Genomic DNA, 18910 nt, shown 5'->3' with positions numbered 1-18910 from the left:
TCTAGTCAAGGCTATGGTTTTACAGTAATCATGTATGGATTTGAGAGTTGGACTGTGAAGAAAGCTGAGCACTGAACAATTGATGCTTTTGAACTGTGGTATTGGAGAAGACTCTTGAGAGTCCCTTGAACTACAAGGAGATCCAACCAGTCCATCCTAAAGGAGATCAGTCCTGGGTGTTCACTGGAAGGACTGATGCTGAAGCTGAAACTCCAATACTCTGACCACCTCATGCAAAGAGTTGACTCATTGGAAAAGACTCTGATGCTGGGAGGGATTCGGGGCAGGAGAAGAAGGGGACAAGAGAGGATGAGATGGCTGGATGGCATCACCGACTTGATGGACGTGAATTTGGGTGAACTCTGGGAGTTGGTGATGGACAGGGAGGCATGGGGTCGCAAAGAGTCAGACATGACTGAGTGACTCAACTGAGCTGAACAGAATGTAATATTAACATTATTCTTAAACAATCTTAATGATTATGTTGATAATAGCATTGAAACATGTATTTTATCATACGTGAAACAGATTGCCAGTCCAGGTTCAATGCATGAGACAAGGTGCTCAGGGCCAGTGCAAGGGATGACCCTGAGGGGTGGGGTGGGGAGGGAGGTGGGAAGGGGCTTCAGGCTGGGGGACACATGTATACCCATGGCTGATTCATGTCAATGTATGGCAAAAACCACTAAAATATTGTAAAGTAATTAGCCTCCAATTAAAATAAATAAATTTAATTTTTAAAAAATGAAATGATATACAAACCCGTCAACAAAATATCATAATTTTTAAAAACTAGATTAAAACATCCCTTTTTAATGCTGAAGCTACAAAATTTAGCAAAGTTAAATTCCTGCTTAATCTTTAAACTCCATTATAATGCATGTATTTATAAGATGCTAAAACAAAAGGCTATTTTTTTTATTTTATTTTATTTTTTAACTTTACAATACTGTATTGGTTTTGCCATATATCGAAATGAATCCACCACAGATATACATGTGTTCCCCATCCTGAACCCTCCTCCCTCCTCCCTCCCCATACCATCCCTCTGGGTCATCCCAGTGCACCAGCCCCAAGCATCCAGTATCGTGCATCGAACCTGGACTGGCGACTCATTTCATATATGATATTATACATATTTCAATGCCATTCTCCCAAATCATCCCACCCTCTCCCTCTCCCACAGAGTCCAAAAGACTGTTCTATACATCAGTGTCTCCTTTGCTGTCTTGTATACAGGGTTATTGTTACCATCTTTCTAAATTCCATATATATGCGTTAGTATACTGTATTGGTGTTTTCTTTCTGGCTTACTTCACTCTGTATAATAGGTTCCAGTTTCATCCACCTCATTAGAACTGATTCAAATGTATTCTTTTTAATGGCTGAGTAATACAAAAGATATTTATAGTACCTGTCAAAAGATCTGAACTGCACAGGTTGTTCAGCAGAGAGATCACCAAGAGCTCCAAGGCAGGCTGGTGGCAGAAGGGCAGGATCCACAGTGACTCCATCTGCTGGTATGTTTACTAAGCTTCGGAGAATGTCCTTCACGTTGACATTTTTTGAAACTGGAACTGATGGTGCAGCCTTGCTATCCGATTCATTCCCTCCATCACTTTTGGTTTCCTGAGATTTACTGACTTCTGAAGAAAGAGTGCACAGTGCCTCGTTGATGGCATCGGGACCGGCACCGACGCGCGGAGGCACTCCAGGAGCAGCCACGTCTGCGCCGCTGCCTAGCCCAGGAGCTGTTTCTCCCCCAGTGCCTGAGTTCCGCCTTGGAGCAGGTGATGTGCTTTCAGATTCCTCCACAGATGCTGGAGTTAATGGGCTTGATGCTGCTGGTGAGTCCTCTACATCTTACCCAGAAAAAGAAGAAAAGTAAAAATAAAAAAGATTTACAAATAATTTTAAAAAGGTACATTCACTCCTAATTGTTTTAGATTATGAAATATACAGAATGTTTTAAAAGGCTAAAACAAATTAATCTATAAAATGTACTGAGTAAATATACATATAGTGAAATAGTTTAATAAAATAGTAATAATAAATAAGGTTAGCAAAGTATCTGAGAAAACCCCAAACTGAATATGACATACCAATGGGTAGCAATACAAGATTGAAAGCCATTGGTCTGCAAGAAAAAGTCCAAAATCCTTAGGGTATACTCAAGGTTCTTCAATAATATAAGTCTGCTAGGATGTAAACTTCATCAGGGTAGCGAATTTGTCTTCATTAACACTTCACCTCCAGCACCAGTGACCATGCCTGGGCCTCCAACAATGCCCGGCAAGTACTAGGTCCACCAGTAAGTATTTTCCAGATCACTATTCATCTCCAACTTCATCTCCTGCTACTCATGCCATAATACATACACAACACAAAATTGCTTACAATCTGCTGTATGGGCTTCTGTGCCTTATACACGGCATTTTTTGAGATAAGAGTCCCAAGACCTCTACCTCAGACATAGTTTCTACTAGAAAACATGTTACCAACCCTATATGGATGAATGATTCAATGAGCTTTAAAAGACAGTCCCACAAGGAACATCACCTTTTCTATTTGATTTTCATTCCCTCCAATCAGGTGTTGATTCCATTTCAACAAAAATGCTCCATCTTGCTAAATCCAATGGCAATTCTCGACCTAACAGCTCTTGACATAACAGGAACAACTGATTATTCCTTCCAGGCTGGTAACACTCTTCCAGCTTTTCACATACCTTACTGTGATTCCTTCTTTACTTCCTTCACTTTTCTTTCTCCCTTATTTCTTAACTTTGTGGAATTTAGTACTCAGTTCTTAATCCTTTTACTTTTTATATCAACATTTATATCGTTAATGGTCTCATTCACTCTCCAAGTATTAAATATCACTATTTCAATCAATCAATCAAATTTAGATTGTTGTATGTAACACTACTTTGCCAACAAAGGTCCGTCTAGTCAAGGCTATGGTTTTTCCTGTGATCATGTATGGATGTGACAGTTGGACTGTGAAGAAGGCTAAGCGCCGAAGAATTGATGCTTTTGAACTGTGGTGGTGGAGAAGTCTCTTGAGAGTCCCTTGGACTGCAAGGAGATCCAACCAGTCCATTCTAAAGGAGATCAGCCCTGGGATTTCTTTGGAAGGAATGATGCTAAAGCTGAAACTCCAGTACTTTGACCACCTCATGCAAAGAGCTGACTCATTGGAAAAGACTCTGATGCTGGGAGGGATTGGGGGCAGGAGGAGAAGGGGACGACAGAGGATGAGATGGCTGGATGGCATCACCGACTCAATGGTCATGACTCTGAGTGAACTCCGGGAGTGGGTGATGGACAGGGAGGCCTGGCGTGCTGCAATTCATGGGGTCGCAAAGAGTCAGACAAGACTGAGTGACTGAACTGAACTGAATGTAACTGCCTACTTTACATTTTTTTAATATGTCTAAAAGACATCACAAACACAATATATCAAAAATTAAATTTCTTATCCTTGCCTGAGTATGTTTCACCTTCAGTCTGTCCAACTGCACATTATAATTATTCTTGACTACCTTCCATATTTCACATATGCATGCCTAATATTTTTAAATACTGCTTTCTCACCATCAGAATATATGCAAAATCTCACTGCTTCTCACTAGCCCTACAGTTACCACCCAGGTCAATACCCAAATCACCTCCTGCCTAGATTATTGCAAAATACTCCTAACTGGTTATGTTAGACTGTTACATTAATGGATCTCTAGGTCATGCCTCCTGGAATTCAACCCCTTGAGTAGTTCTTGAGTATGGACTAGGCCTGACTTCAGTTCAGTTCAGTTGAGTTGTTCAGTCATGTGCGACTCTTTGTGACCCCATGGACTGCAGCACGCCAAGCCTCCCTGTCCATCTCCAACTCCCGGAGTTTACTCAAACTAATGTCTATTGAGTTGGCCATCAAACCATCTCATCCTCTGTCATCCCCTTCTCCTGCCTTCAATCTTTCCCATAATCAGGGTCTTCTCCAATGAGTCAGTTCTTCGCATCAGGTGGCCAAAGTATTGAAGCTTCAATTTCAGCATCAGTCCTTCCAATGAATATTCCAAAATCTGAATATATATGAATATTCAGGACTGATTTTCTTTAGGATGGACTGGTTGGATCTCCTTGCAGTCCAAGGGATTCTCAAGAGTCTTCTCCAAAACCACAGTTCAAAAGCATCAATTCTTCGGCACTCAGCTTTCTTTATAGTCCAACTCTCACATCCTTACATGACTACTGGAAAAACCATAGCCTTGAGTAGATGGACATTTGCTGGCAAGGTAATGTCTCTGCTTTTTAATAAGCTGTCTAGGTTGGTCATAACTTTTCTTCCAAGGAGTAAGTGTTTTTTAATTTCATGGCTGCAGTCACCATCTGCAGTGATTTTGGAGCCAAAGAAAATAAAGTCTGTCACAGTTTCCATTGTTTCCCCTTCTATTTGCCATGAAGTGATGGGACCAGATACTATGATCTTAGCTTGCTGAATGTTGAGCTTTAAGCCAACTTTTTCACTCTCCTCTTTCACTTTCATCAAGAGGCTCTTTAGTCCTGCTTCACTTTCTGCCATAAGGGTGGTGTCATCTGCATATCTGAGATTATTGATATTTCTCCCGGCAATCTTGATTCCAGCTTGTGCTTCATCCAGTCCAGCATTTCTCATGATGTTCTCTACATATAAGTTAAATAAGCAGGGTGATAATATACACCCTTGAAGTACTCCTTTCACTATCTGGAACCAGTCTGTTGCTCCACATCCAGTTCTAACTGTTGCTTCTTGACCTGCATACAGATCTCTCAGGAGTCAGGTCAGGTGGTCTGGTATTCCCATCTCTTGAAGAAATTCCCACAGCGCCTGACTTACTTACACCCATGTGGCAGAAGTGACAATGGGCCAGTTCAGTACCCAATCTTTAAGAAGATCTAAGAGTTTGTGCATTCTCAGAATTCCTGAACATCTCGGAAAGCAGTCTGGCTACCTTGCTGGTAAGATTATGTAGAGAGACCTGCATATAGGAGATAAAGGACCTCCAAACTAATGGAGTAAAACAAAGGAATTTAGCTGAGAGTAGCAAGGTCCCCTCCACACAACCCCAGCCTAGTCACTTTAGTCCGTCAGCCCTAGCTCTTGGAGCTATTCTAGCTGAGGCGCTAGATAAATGAGTAGAAACGTTATCTCAGACTTTCCAACCCCAGAAACATCATTTGGAGCAGGAATTATTACCACTGTGCCTTATCTGAATCAAAGTCACGGAATCATGATAACAAGACTAAAACAGGTGGGAGTTTTCGCTCTGAGGTAATCTGTAACACAGTTCCATAACTGAAACTCCACTTTTTCTGGCCATACACGATGTAATCTTAACAAAATTCCACATTCTACTTTTTAATAACGTACATCAATTCTAACTCCTGTACTCAAAGCCCTCCAATAATTTCCCATTCTCCTAGGAGTGAAAATTCACACTCCCTTTCTCCTGGTTATTCCTGATATATTTCCCCACTCAATTTTTACTGTCTTAAGACTTAACCTCTTCTAAAATACTATGCAATTTGTTTCATTATATAAACTCATTTTCTACTTATTCTCCTGGAATACAAGCTCCATGAGGGCAGATTTTTTGCTTATGCTCATCAGTAATGAACAAGTACCTAAGAGGTACCAAATGAATACTGATTGGATAGAGAAATCTCCTCTGTTGGGGAGGAGCTACTCCTATATTAGCTGCTTCTCTAACTATACATCTATAACTGGCAGCTAATATTATACATAACGCCAATTATTACACTTATTTGTAAACAAATATATCTTATAAGAGAATATGTTATTCTTCACAACAAATGCTGAGTTAAAAATGTTTAATACTTTATTCGTAAACCATAACGTTTTCTCACTTATTTTTTAATTAGATGACTCACTTAAAACAGCAATCACGTCTCAGGTGCAATTAACTACAGGGTCCTTAAAATACTTCGTTATTAATAAAACTAATTGCATGCTCTCATTAATGTATACACAAATGGATTTAAATTCCAGGATGAATATTTTAACTGCCGTAAGTAGGTAATGTTTTACTTGAATTTTGGATGCCAGATAATAAAATACTGAAACTTACCAGGGAGTGACAAATTTCCACATTCACTACCAGTTTCTCTAGACTGGCTATGCCTTTCATTCTGGGGTTCCAAAATGTCTCTGTACTTCGAGACCATAAGAACAGAGATAAAGTATACAACTGCCAAGGCTAAAAATTGTGCTTGTTTGCTATCCTCCTGGGGAGAAAATAAAAGGAGTTAACCATGCCACTACTAAGTAACATGTTCGAATCTTATTTTACAAGACAACATTCAAATACAAAACACATTCACGAATCTTTCGATATACATAGAAAATAGTAATGAATTCACCTGAGCAAAAATTGAACAAAGACTCTTGAAAAAATGCCTGTATATGTTAGTTTTATGCTTGTGAAACAGGAGAGAAATGCTGGCTCATTTTTTTTACATTAAGTAACTCAATCTGAAGAGATATGTCCTAATATACTTTATAAGATTAATCAAATAGCAACTATAATTATATATGAACCATTATTTTTACTTCCAACCATAAGAATTAAATTATGTTTTAAGAAAATCAGAATAACAATTTTCCTAAAAGACAAATGTTTGAGATTATTAAAAGTGAGGTTATCAGAGACAGAACTAGATGCTAAAGAACTTTTCAAGAGTATTTCAAAGGAATATAGACAACCAAGTGACTAGGACTTAATATAGTGTCTGGAGAAAGAAAAGAACAAACCAGGCTGATCTCTAAAGAGGTTCAGGCTTCATCTCAGCTCTACAGATCACCTATACATATCAATGACCGCTTCACCTAATAAAATTCCCCATTTTCAAAGGAACATTGCACACATCACGAATTTTGATAAGTTTTCAAAATACATTTGAATCTAAAGGAAAAAGTCAAAATTTGTCCATCAAATTCTGAAACTCAAGTAGCAGATAAATTTAGGATAAACAAAACAAAGAACATGGTTGCCTAGGAGATAAATAAATGGAAACAACTGGTACAAATAACGCTTTAAAGTTACCAATTAATGATTATCAAAAGTTTTGGACACAATTTCAGAGAAAAATTAAATTTCAGAGTCTACTGAACATATCCACTTAACAGGATTATTAGATGTATTTATAATCTGACAAGAATCTTTGGTAGTTTTTAGGTTCATCTGTAACACCTTATTAGTCTTGATGGAAAAGATATGTTCATTTTTCCTTTCTTAATGTACCCTTTTCTCCAGAAACTCCTATGTTCTTCTGCCACATAATCCTACCATCTATTACAATAACTGCTACCAATGGTAACAACATTAACAATGTAGGCAAATAACTTGCTTGGGCTTCTTAATGTTTTATAAATTATTTCTACCTATCTAAATGTTCAAGCTGGTTTTAAAAAAGGCAGAGGAACCAGAGATCAAATTGCCAACATCCGCTGGATGATCGAAAAAGCAAGAGAGTTCCAGAAAAACATCTATTTCTGCTTTATTGACTATGCCAAAGCCTTTGACTGTGTGGATCACAATAAACTGTGGAAAATTCTGAAAGAGATGGGAATACCAGACCACCTGACCTGCCTCTTGAGAAATCTGTATGCAGGTCAGGAAGCAACAGTTAGAACTGGACATGGAACAAAAGACTGGTTCCAAATAGGAAAAGCAGTATGTCAAGACTGTATATTGTCATCCTGCTTATTTAACTTATATGCAGAGTACATCATGAGAAACGCTTGGCTGTAGGAAGCACAAGCTGGAATCAAAATTGCCGGGAGAAACATTAATAACCTCAGATATGCAGATGACACCACCCTTATGGCAGAAAGTGAAGAGGAACTAAAAAGCCCCTTGATGAAAGTGAAAGAGGAGAGTGAAAAAGTTGGCTTAAAGCTCAGCATTCAGAAAACGAAGATCATGGCATCTGATCCCATCACTTCATGGCAAATAGATGGGGAAACAGTGGAAACAGTGTCAGACTTTATTTTTTTGGGCTCCAAAATCACTGCAGATGGTGATTGCAGCCATGAAATTAAGACGCTTACTCCTTGGAAGGAAAGTTATGACCAACCTAGATAGCATATTGAAAAGCAGAAACATTACTTTTTCAACAAAGATCTGTCTAGTCTAGGCTATGGTTTTTCTAGTGGTCATGTATGGATGTGAGAGTTGGACTGTGAAGAAAGCTGAGCGCCAAAGAATTGATGGTTTTGAACTGTGGTGTTGGAGAAGACTCCTGAGAGTCCCTTGGACTGCAAGGAGATCCAACCAGTCCATTCTAAAGGAGATCAGTCCTGGGTGTTCATTGGAAGGACTGATGATGCAAAGAGTTGACTCATTGGAAAAGACTCTGATGCTGGGAAGGATTGGGGGCAGGAGAAGGGGACAACAGAGGATGAGATGGCTGCATGGCATCACCAACTCAATGCACGTGAGTTTGCGTGAACTCTGGGAGCTAGTAATGGACAGGGTGGCCTGGCGTGCTGCGATTCATGGGGTCGCAAAGAGTTGGACATGACTGAGTGAATGAACTGAACTGAACTGAAATCTTTATTTAGCCCATTAGCATGTTCAGTGTTTAGTAACTACAGTATGAAGTATACAGGGTATGCCTGATTTATGCCCAAATAAGAAATATCGCATAGATCCTTATGTTTAAGACCTAGCTCCCGAAACAAATTTGTTTTCAACTGTAGCTGTCATTTATTAAATACATACTGTGAGTCAGGCACTGTGCTACAGTCATTAACCCACATACATAAAATGAGGCCTACAGAAGTTAAGTAATTTACCTAAGGGCACACAGTGAATGCAAAAGCAAATCTGAACTCAGATTAGAGTGATTAAAAACCGTAGCTCTTAACCTCTAGGTAATGATTTATTTATATCCCTAATCTTAGGTAATTTCCTTTTTCTTCAAAGTTTGCTTATGCTAGAATAGGCTCTGGATGTAGCCTGGGAAATAAGCTCTTTTCTCTTTTCTAAAAGTCCTATAAGGTGACTATATCACTTTTCTAATTACCAAAAAAATTAAAGTTATTTGTTACTTTCAGAAATGACATGGTAGACATGGGAGACGCTCTAATTCTCTGTCCAAATATTGTGATATAATAAGAGGCAGAGTAACGTGTATTGATTTCATTTTAAATGCTATAGGAAAGTCATCAGAAAAATTTTAATGCCAGACTTACTTCACTTATTGTAGATTTTTAAAATTCATTTTAGGAAATACAAAGTTATAGGGCAATAGACTCAACAACTACTCCAAGAGAATGGGGAGAGAAGGAAGCAGCAATATTTGGTTCCACAGTAGACCACAGGCAGTGGGTTTCGAAAAACACAAAGGTGATGCTTTGTTAATAAAAGGAATAATACAGTTACCAAAAAGCAAAAACCTGAGATCCAGAGAGGGAGCATAATTAAGTACATACAGATGTTAGTTAAGATGAAAATTTGAAGTATGGTTAACATGACAATTTCAAGAATCAGATTCCTTAGGCCCTTACTCAACTTTTACCTATCACTATTTGTGGTTTTAAGCAGATAATTTAAGCTAATACTGCTATCTTTCTCATACAAGTATTGTGTGAATTAAAGGAGATAATATATTATCAATCATCCAGTCCTATGCTTAATATGAAATAAGTGTTTAAGACTATTAGCTATAGCTAATAACAACTACTACTAACAAATTGCATACTTCATGAAGAATCAGGAGTACACTAAAACAGAGAAAGGAAAATTAAAACTGAAGTTATAAAGTTTATTTTTAAAAAACTTATGTGTAGTATAGAGCAGCCTAGTACTCAACACACAGTAACAGTTCAGTGAATGTTAACGATACTACTCCAAATCCAAGTGAGTAGGATCACAAATGATTTTAATTTTCATGTTTATGCTTTTTTATACAACATTACAATTTCTACATGAAATTCTGCCATATTATGTATCAAAATTAGCTAAAACAAACCTATCTTTCACCTTTAAAATACTTAAAAAATACCATAAACAACATTTCGTCATGTACTTTTTTTATTTTTTAATTTATTTATTTTTAAATATAAATTTATTCATTTTAATTGGAGGCTAATTACTTTACAATATTGTAGTGGTTTTTCCATATATCGTCATGAACTTTATATCATATAAAACTTTCAAAGCACAGGTTCTGGTGTTTGACTGATGAGTTTGAATCCTATCATTTTCTAGCTCCATTAGCTTAACAAGTGACATGAACTCTCTGTGCTTCAAATTCCTCATTTATAAAACTGGAATTACAATGTACACAACTCAAGAAGTTGTTGGAATTAACGATAATACATAAAGCACTTACATTACTTACTATCTAATAATGTATTGTTATCAGTAGCAACACTCTGATATATTAGCTCCATGTATATAAACAATACCTTCTAAGATTCGAAAATCATTGTCAAGACAACTGGTATCTGAGTCTTATTTCTACTTGATGATTTTATATCACAAAAAGTGTTCACTCTCAATACTGTGGGCCTAGGAGGAAATATGTATCAGCTAAGAGAATATGTGAAAGAAATACTGTAACTTACTATGTCTCTGAAGACAACTGCCCGAAGTCGATTGATATCCATGTCTTGTAAGAGCCTGTCAAAATCTCTCACTGGAGATATACCACCAGTTACAAGGTCCACTGGACTCTATTTAAGACAAAACATATAAACATACATTGCACAGACATTCTAAAAAATAACACACTATTCCATGGGCCCCAGCTTGTTTTCCTCCTCCTCCTCGCTTCTGTTTTTGGGTGCCAGGACAGAGGTGGGGGGTATAGAAGGGAGCCAACAAGCACGTGAAATGCAAACTGACGTGTCTGGAGGGAAAGTATCGTGCACACAAGGAGAGTAAACGTTTGGAAAAGCAGACAAGATGAAGTATAAGCAAATCTTTACTGTATACTCAAACACAAATATTTGAAGGTTATGTCCACAGACTAAAATAACTATTTTAGGACTTCTGTCAGATTTATTTAACTTTATGTTGAAATGAACAAATAAATTTAAGATCTTAACTGTAAAATAAGAGAATGCTTTCTTATTTAATTAATTTATTCCGCAGGCTTACCTTCGCAGCAGATTTCCCAGTGGGAATCAGGCTGTGTGCCATTTTCTGGCTTTTTCCTGTTTCGCCTTTACTTCTCAGCTGTGACTGCTGCTGACACTCTAAGCAATTCCTTACTGCCACTGCACACACTGCAATTTATTTTAAGAAAAAACTGTATTTAAGATTATGGGACTGACAAAACCCACCTAAATAAGTTGCATAAGATTTTATTTGAAACAGATCACCTTCAGCAAATTCCTAAAATATCCCTGGGCTTTATCACCCACTGTTTGTTTGCTGACTCTGGTAGCCAATCTATAGGGCCCACTGCTAAAAGAGAATCAGTTCAAGAACCTTAAGAAACACTAGACTGTTTCTTAGATCTCACATAAGTTACCTGAAATAATCTTTTACGGAGGAAAAGATAGGGAAGAAAAAATTTCAAAAGTGAAGGAAAACAAAGTAAATCACATTGCCATCAACTAGTCCTTCTATTATCTTCACTAAAGTACAATAGTTAAACTAGAAACCTGCACGTTTTTCTTAAAATTTTTAGGATTACAGCATGATAGTAACAGGTACTGATAGAGGGTATAGCATTAAAGGGAATATTTATTTATAAGGTCTATCTTTTACTGGCTTTCATTAAAACAGTTCAAAAGGTAGGGGACAAAAAGGAGATTGTGATTAATATACAATCCAAAATTACCTCTCTAAACTTCTCACTTATCAGGCAGTTAACTCAAGTTATTCAGATATTAACTGTGAATTTTAAAGAATTAGGTAATACACAATTGTCTATGAATTGATTCATAGCATGTAATCATCTCCAATCCCAGCCAAATTGGTAGCCCTAAAAGTATTTGTCTCCACAAGAATGGGAGAGCAAATTAGGAACAAAATAGCAAACGTAAGTGATAACTTCAAGTACCAGCTGACTCTCATACAGCTACTACACACGGAATTGAAAAAGGAGAATATTCAGAAAGGTGCCCAAAGAGAGCCACAGAATTGGAAAAAGAGAAGGAACACAGTGAAGAGGGAGGGAGAGAGAACATGGAATACACCTCTGTGCAGTCTGGGGTCAGGCCCAGCAAAAAACGTTCCAACTACTTTTGTCAGAGGTTGTACAGCATCAAGTTTGGTTCTGCGTTACAAAGCTAAAAACCACATTTGAGTGCCTAGTGTCAGTCAGTCTCAGCGGCACAGTTTACTCTTACTGTTGCCATCTGACCTCCTCACTTCCAACTTCACAAACACAGGGGTGAGGCGACCAGGGATCAAAACATCTGGACTGCTGTGACCAAGCTCACCAGGTTCTATTAAGTGGTCCTGAACAAGGAGAACATGTGGTGCTGGAGTACACTGAATTATTTCTTTATTTTCTTCTATAGTTATGAAAACAGAGGGAGACAGAGTATTCTCCTAGTTTCTGAATTTAATACTTCTTGAGTATAGAGAAGCATTGCTAGTGTAGGCTTCTACTTTAGATTCTATAAGTGTACTCTTTTCAGGAAGTGGAGAGGCTTAAAAAATGGCATATACAAAGTAATGGGTTCTAAATATTGTAATTATATTATTGATATAAAGTTTAATGGTGTATCCTATAACAGAAAGAACAGCAATACTAGTAAAACTATATTCAAATTCCTACTCTGCCAATTTAGAGCTTCTGAATTTTCATTAAGTTAACTAACTTCTTTTATCTCAAATTTCCTCATGAATAAAAGAAAATACAAATGAATGAATGGGAGAAAACGACTGCTGACTCAATGTGAAAATCAGAAATGACACATAACAATAGTAAATGATAGCTTTTGTTTTGTCATGCTTACCATCTGACTCTTAACTAAGATTTTAAAACAACTCCCTAAAAATAGTATACCAAGTTCTTTAGAGTATCCTGAGTTTAAAAGTACTTTGAATGGTATTTTGAGTGAAAATAATCATTGTACAAAAAAAATCTAAGTACGTCTGAATATCTAAGTGTAGATGTTGTTGCTAAATATGGGAAAATATTTTATTAACTAATTAGACTTTCCACTTTTGATATTATATTTTCATAGGTACCTTATGTCTAATCTGTCTTCACATGGCCATGGTTCCTAAAGATTTTGCTTTCATTTCTTAGTCCCCTTTTCTCCACCTGCTGCTGCTGCTGCTGCTGCTAAGTCTCTTCAGTCGTGTCCAACTCTGTGCGACCCCATAGACGGCAGCCCACCAGGCTCCCCCGACCCTGGGATTCTCCAGGCAAGAACACTGGAGTGGGTTGCCATTTCCTTCTCCAATGCAGGAAAGTGAAAAGTGAAAGTGAAGTCGCTCAGTCGTGTCTGACTCTTAGAGACCCCACAGACTGCAGCCTACCAGGCTCCTGCATCCATGGGATTTTCCAGGCAAGAGTACTAGAGTGGGATGCCATTGCCTTCTCCGTCTCCACCTACTTCTCTCCATTTAATAAGCAAATAAATCATCAACAAAGTCTCAGTATTTACAACTAGATACAGGAAACATTCTGCATAGAGAAAAATAATTTTTCTTCACCTAAGGAATTTCAGATATCACTTAAAAACTCAAGGAAGAACTGCCTCCAGGAGAAGAGCAGATTTTACCACAACTTATTTTATCACAACTTATTTGGATTAATGGCTACACTTGAACGATGCTAGTTTAGAACCTTGCTACCGAAGTGTGTTTCTAAGAGAAGCAGCATCAACACTACCTGAGAATTACTAGAAGGACAATTTTAGGCCTCATCTCAGACCTATATAAGCTAATCAGCATTTTAACAATATCGTCTGGTGATCCATGTGTACAAATCACATCAAAATTTGAGAAGCACTACTTCAAAGCAAAAGGCGACTGGGGGTTGCAGGGAGTAATGCTGACCAGAATCAACTTTGTAGAATTTTCAAAACATATCCTCCTCCTCGATCCACCCTTATAAGTACTACTATAGCCAATGCATACACAGTCCTTTACTCTTTGGAAAGTAAAAAGTATCATAAGACAAATTGCCTAGCACATATTTTCCCACCAACAGGGGAAAGAAAATATTCAACTTAATATGTCTGTATTAATGAAAATTTAAGTAAATTCCTAAGTAATGGGGTTTAACAGCTCACCTAGTCGGAGACTCTGACGCAAAATTCCTCCAGATGACATATTTTTTTCAGCTTCAATTTCAGTGAAGCCAAGAGAACTTGCAAATATAAGTACATCCACAAGGCTAATTAATCTCTGCAAAAATGTCACTGAGGCTTCTATTGAAAGCCCTTGAGTAGGTTCAATATTCTCCAGCTCATGCTGTAAGGAATAAATTTTGACATTTATATATATATTCTGATAAAAATCCAATTTTATGAGATACATTTCCCAAATTTCTAAATTTTATAAAAAGTTTGGCTTTTATAAATCTAGTTCAACAGAGGAATTTCCTTATCATTTCCTCTAAAAAAAAAAAAAAAAAAAAAAAGCACACATACAGGTGAAACACTGTCGGTCATATTCCTCACTACTAATTCATCCCTGATAATTAAACATTCTTTAGTGCCATCATTCCTGGGACAGAGTCTGAGGTCCTTTCAAGTAATTATAACAGATTCTGCTGTTTTTGAATTACAGAACCTATGATGTACAGTAACCACCAAATTAAAGTTTTAATCAATATGAACATACAAATCATGTTTTCACACCAATTCTACATAGTAAAGTCCTTACTGTAGCCGATGTAGCAGCTGAAAGCAATGGCAGTATACCCCCACAAGCCATGACCATATTGTCCATCACTTGAGAGATGAGATGAATTGTGTTGTGTACAAAGATGACATTATCACTGCTATTCACGAAGTCCATAACTGTCTTTGTTGAATGGCTGTCCAAAGATAAATGATGTTTACTCATAATGCTAAAGAAAGGAAATCACATTTGCCTACTTGAGGGAAGGGAGGATAAGAGGGTGCTTTTTTTGCCTCATCTCGAAAGCTGAGGAAATATAATGATGCAGCAGGCATTTTGGGGGGTGTATACTTCCTCAGAATATGTAGACCATTCCATATCAATGGTTACTATCTGTGCTGTTTTTCAGTTCTGAACAATAAATACTATTGATCTCACACTTAATATAAAAGTTGAACTAAATTACCCTAAATTAGGAGCAAAATTTGAAGCAACAAAAACTAAGAGGTAAATGGGGCTACATGTGCTATTAAAAATGAATTTTCTAGTAACATTTTCTTAGATAATGCCATGGAATGTTTTTAAACAGAGTAAGAGTAGAATACAACTAACAATAAACAAATTAGGCACTTTTAAAAATCATAAATCACACAATGGAGGATAATCTAAAATACACAGACTTTTTATAGTAAAAACACATTGGAAAATTAGATATTTTATCTAAATCCTATTTTTTTACTTCTTCTAGAAATAAATGCATTTGGTAGACCTACATTCAGGCAAATTATATGATATAAAATATGTCACAGAAAATCATCAGCAAATATTTTGAAAGAAAAATCTCTGATTTTCAAGTTTTTGTACTCTAATACAATACCTCACTTTTGTAAGAGAATAAACATTAATTCAATAAAACCCTACCATAGAAATAATTTATATCCTACTTTTGAACCAAATGACTACAGTTAACTACAGAATGTTAACTAAATAAATTTCTTTGAAAACAAAGACTAAAATTTATATACATCTTCTATAATAAATAAATGGACAAACCTTCTCCACATCTGTATGTCTGTTTCTATTGAAAATAATAGGTCAGTGAGCAAACGTTGATGCATTTGAGACCATCTGAACTCAGGAATACGGAACATAGACCTGGAATCCCTCCTTTGTCCGTTAACTGTGTCGGCTGTTCCTTGCCCAGGCTGCTCCTGTTGCCTTGACATCTAATAGAGAAAGTTAAAAAGAGTAATAAAGTAAGTTCAACTGCAAAAGAAGGCATTAACATCTAATACAGTCTATGCAATTCATCTAACAAATACTCACATTTCAAGACACTAAGAAACCAAATCAGAGAAAAATTATTAATGAATAATAACAATGATACATTTAAAGCAAAGTTACAAAAAATGCTAAACCAGCACAATTCAGCAGTAACTGGCCTGGAACCATGTTAGTGTTATCACCAGTTAATACAGCATTTTATACATGAATCAAGAAGTTTTGGATTTTCAGTATTGACATAAAAGAAAGGCTGCATCTAGATTATAAATTAGCTAGAATTAAGAAAAAACAAAAATAAAGACAAAAGAATGAAGACCAAACCAATAAAAAAGGAAGAAGAAGAGCAGTAAGAGTTGAATCAAGTGGGAAATGACAACATGGAACCTCAGTGGTTCATGGATCCCTCTGAGATACTGGTCAAGAAGAAAGCTATGCCTCTAAATCTCACAAAGGCTCCTGCCGCTCACAAACAGACCTCATGGAACAATTTTATACTGCATATTTTGTACATAAAATTATACAAAGCAGGTGGTTCTGCAGGAAGGTAGCAGAAAAACTAATGTCGTAACTACGACTGGGGTCATCAAATAAAGGGTAAAAGGAAAGTATTTCCAATGTTTGCTTTATAAAAGCTAAAAATAGGCTAACAGTGAAACCTGAAAGTAGTAACTTTTAATGATACTGTAGTGAAACTAACAATAAAAGCTGCCATTTAACAAACTTACACTAAAAATCAAACCCTGCTAAAGATAAGAAATAAAATCTTCATACTCACCACATTTATGTAATCGCAAACAGCTTATCAACCAACTTTAAAACAAAATAAAATGTAAGTATATACACTTGTTCTATTTCAACTCAATGCAAATACAGTTCAAGGAAATAATAAATATAATCACCTCAAGCGCAGGTTGAGGAGGCTGGGACACTTCCATGTTTGTATTGGCTTTCAATTCCAGTCTCTCAGTATCTGTGGCAACACTGGAAACATCCAACTTAGCAATCTTATGCTCAGAAGTAGTAGGAGACTCAAAGATATTCCCATGAGAATCACTATTTAGTTTGGTTTCTCCAGTGGAGTTAGTCTTCTCCCGTTCCTCCAGCGTATGAGCAATGTCCGGATGTACAGCTGCTTGGGAAGCAGTCACATCTGCTGGGGTAACTGAAGTCCCTGGTGCTGTCATAGGCAAGATTCCAGAATCTTCAGGATCTTGAGTTTCACTGTCAGTCTGTTTCTTACTTACAGCCTCTTCCTCTTGAAATATTAATTTATGGTCATTACTAAACACATCCCCTCTCTCACTGGCTTCAGAAGCACCTGGAGACAAACTATTGTCTTGGGGCTCTGTGGGGAGACTGGCTTCCTCAATAGGACTACATTCTACCTTCAGTTCTACATAATCATCATCATCTTCCTCTACTATAGACTTTTCTAATAATTCTGGCACCTCTGAAGCATCTTCTTCTGAAGGAGAACTGATGGAAGCAGTTACCTCATTGACAGTCACTGTATCTTTGCCGGTTGTGAAAGAATCAGAGGAAATGGTTGCAGCTTCTGTTATGTCAGAAGACCCGTCTAAATTATCTGCATTAACTGTTTCATTTATCAGTGTTTCTTCTAAAGGGACTTCATCCAGTAACTCCTCATTTTCTGGCCCAGTTGTCCTTTCTTCATCAGATGTAGCAGGAATTTGCAGTTCAGTGTTGGATGCAGATTCTACTGAACTTGTCTGTCCAATACTTGACTTTTCATCACTATTTCTAGTGATATCAGAAGACACAGGAGAATCCTTTGTATCTGATTGTTGGGATCCTACAGAAACATTAACCTCCCTGCTAATGCCAGAGACTGCTTGAACTGGACTTGAAGAACAATGCCCTGTTTCTTCATCAACTTTTCCCTGGTGTTCCCTTAATATACTGGCAAGGTTTTCTTTGTGTATTTCAAAAGTGACCTAGAGGAAAAATATACAAGGAGTCAAAATACACACAAAAAATAAATGAACAGAGCAAACAAAACATAAAATTTAAATGTTCAATTTTTCCAACACATGGTTTATATGATGCAAGAGATAATTTTCCTATAATATCAAATGATAAATAAAAGGTAACAACCACAAAAATCTAAATCATCAAAAAAATTACAGCTAATCAATGCTAACAGGTAGCATGGCATCAATCAATAACAAGAACACAGTTATTTAGATTATATTTTTAAGACATATGTATAGGAAAACAGTACATTATTCTACTAACCTGTATAACTTGTACCAGGATCTAAGTATGAACCATTAGAAAGTGCTCTGTGCACTATGTAATATATTGTTTAAGAAGCAATGAAAACACATTTTCCCATGATTTATTCTCAGCAGAGATCAAAAACATCAGTTATGTTCACTTCATATATGATGCAAATTATATACTTAAATATTATATATATTATATATTATAGCTCTCTCTGCATTTATTTAGCTATGAAAACAACTTCATACTAAGGTAAAGAATATAAATTTTTAGCAATGAAATAAAAAGATCCAACCATTCCCCAAAGGTCAAACATAATTTTCGAAGCTGAACTGATCACAAATGGTCTGAAAGTTCCAGTTAATTCACCCATGCAATTCATCCATCCACTTGTAGAGCTGTACATAAGCGATTACTATATACTCAACCCTGTGAACATACCCATATCATGCTTATTAGCATTTTGCCCAACTAAATGGAAGAATTTCAAGGTTTAAGTATAAAAGAGAGCGCTGTGATTTTAATGTCAAAGGTTTATGATGTTATTTCATCACATGTTAT

The 18910-nt window shown here is 36.8% G+C and overlaps 1 protein-coding gene across 7 annotated transcripts in view; it reads right to left on the bottom strand.

The window, feature by feature from the left end:
- LRBA (LPS responsive beige-like anchor protein) overlaps positions 1–18910 on the bottom strand; it is a 757395-nt gene that overhangs the window by 567082 nt on the left and 171403 nt on the right. For 5 of the 7 annotated variants that reach the window (XM_024977540.2, XM_024977539.2, XM_024977542.2 and 2 more), the window contains exons 23-30: positions 17005–18060; positions 15875–16047; positions 14864–15017; positions 14269–14449; positions 11168–11295; positions 10633–10740; positions 6128–6284; positions 1415–1862 (exon numbers count right to left, since the gene is read on the bottom strand). In XM_024977540.2, coding sequence (XP_024833308.1) covers positions 1415–1862; positions 6128–6284; positions 10633–10740; positions 11168–11295; positions 14269–14449; positions 14864–15017; positions 15875–16047; positions 17005–18060 — 2405 coding nt within the window. The remainder of the gene's footprint in view (positions 1–1414; positions 1863–6127; positions 6285–10632; positions 10741–11167; positions 11296–14268; positions 14450–14863; positions 15018–15874; positions 16048–17004; positions 18061–18910) is intronic. The other 2 variants (XM_059876186.1, XM_024977543.2) reach the window with 1 other exon arrangement.

The sequence above is a fragment of the Bos taurus genome, chromosome 17, assembly GCF_002263795.3.
Source record: "Bos taurus isolate L1 Dominette 01449 registration number 42190680 breed Hereford chromosome 17, ARS-UCD2.0, whole genome shotgun sequence".
Taxonomy (NCBI): Eukaryota; Metazoa; Chordata; class Mammalia; order Artiodactyla; family Bovidae; genus Bos; species Bos taurus.
The sequence above is the reverse complement of the archived record's forward strand: the minus strand, read 5'-3'. Positions and strand labels throughout refer to the sequence as shown.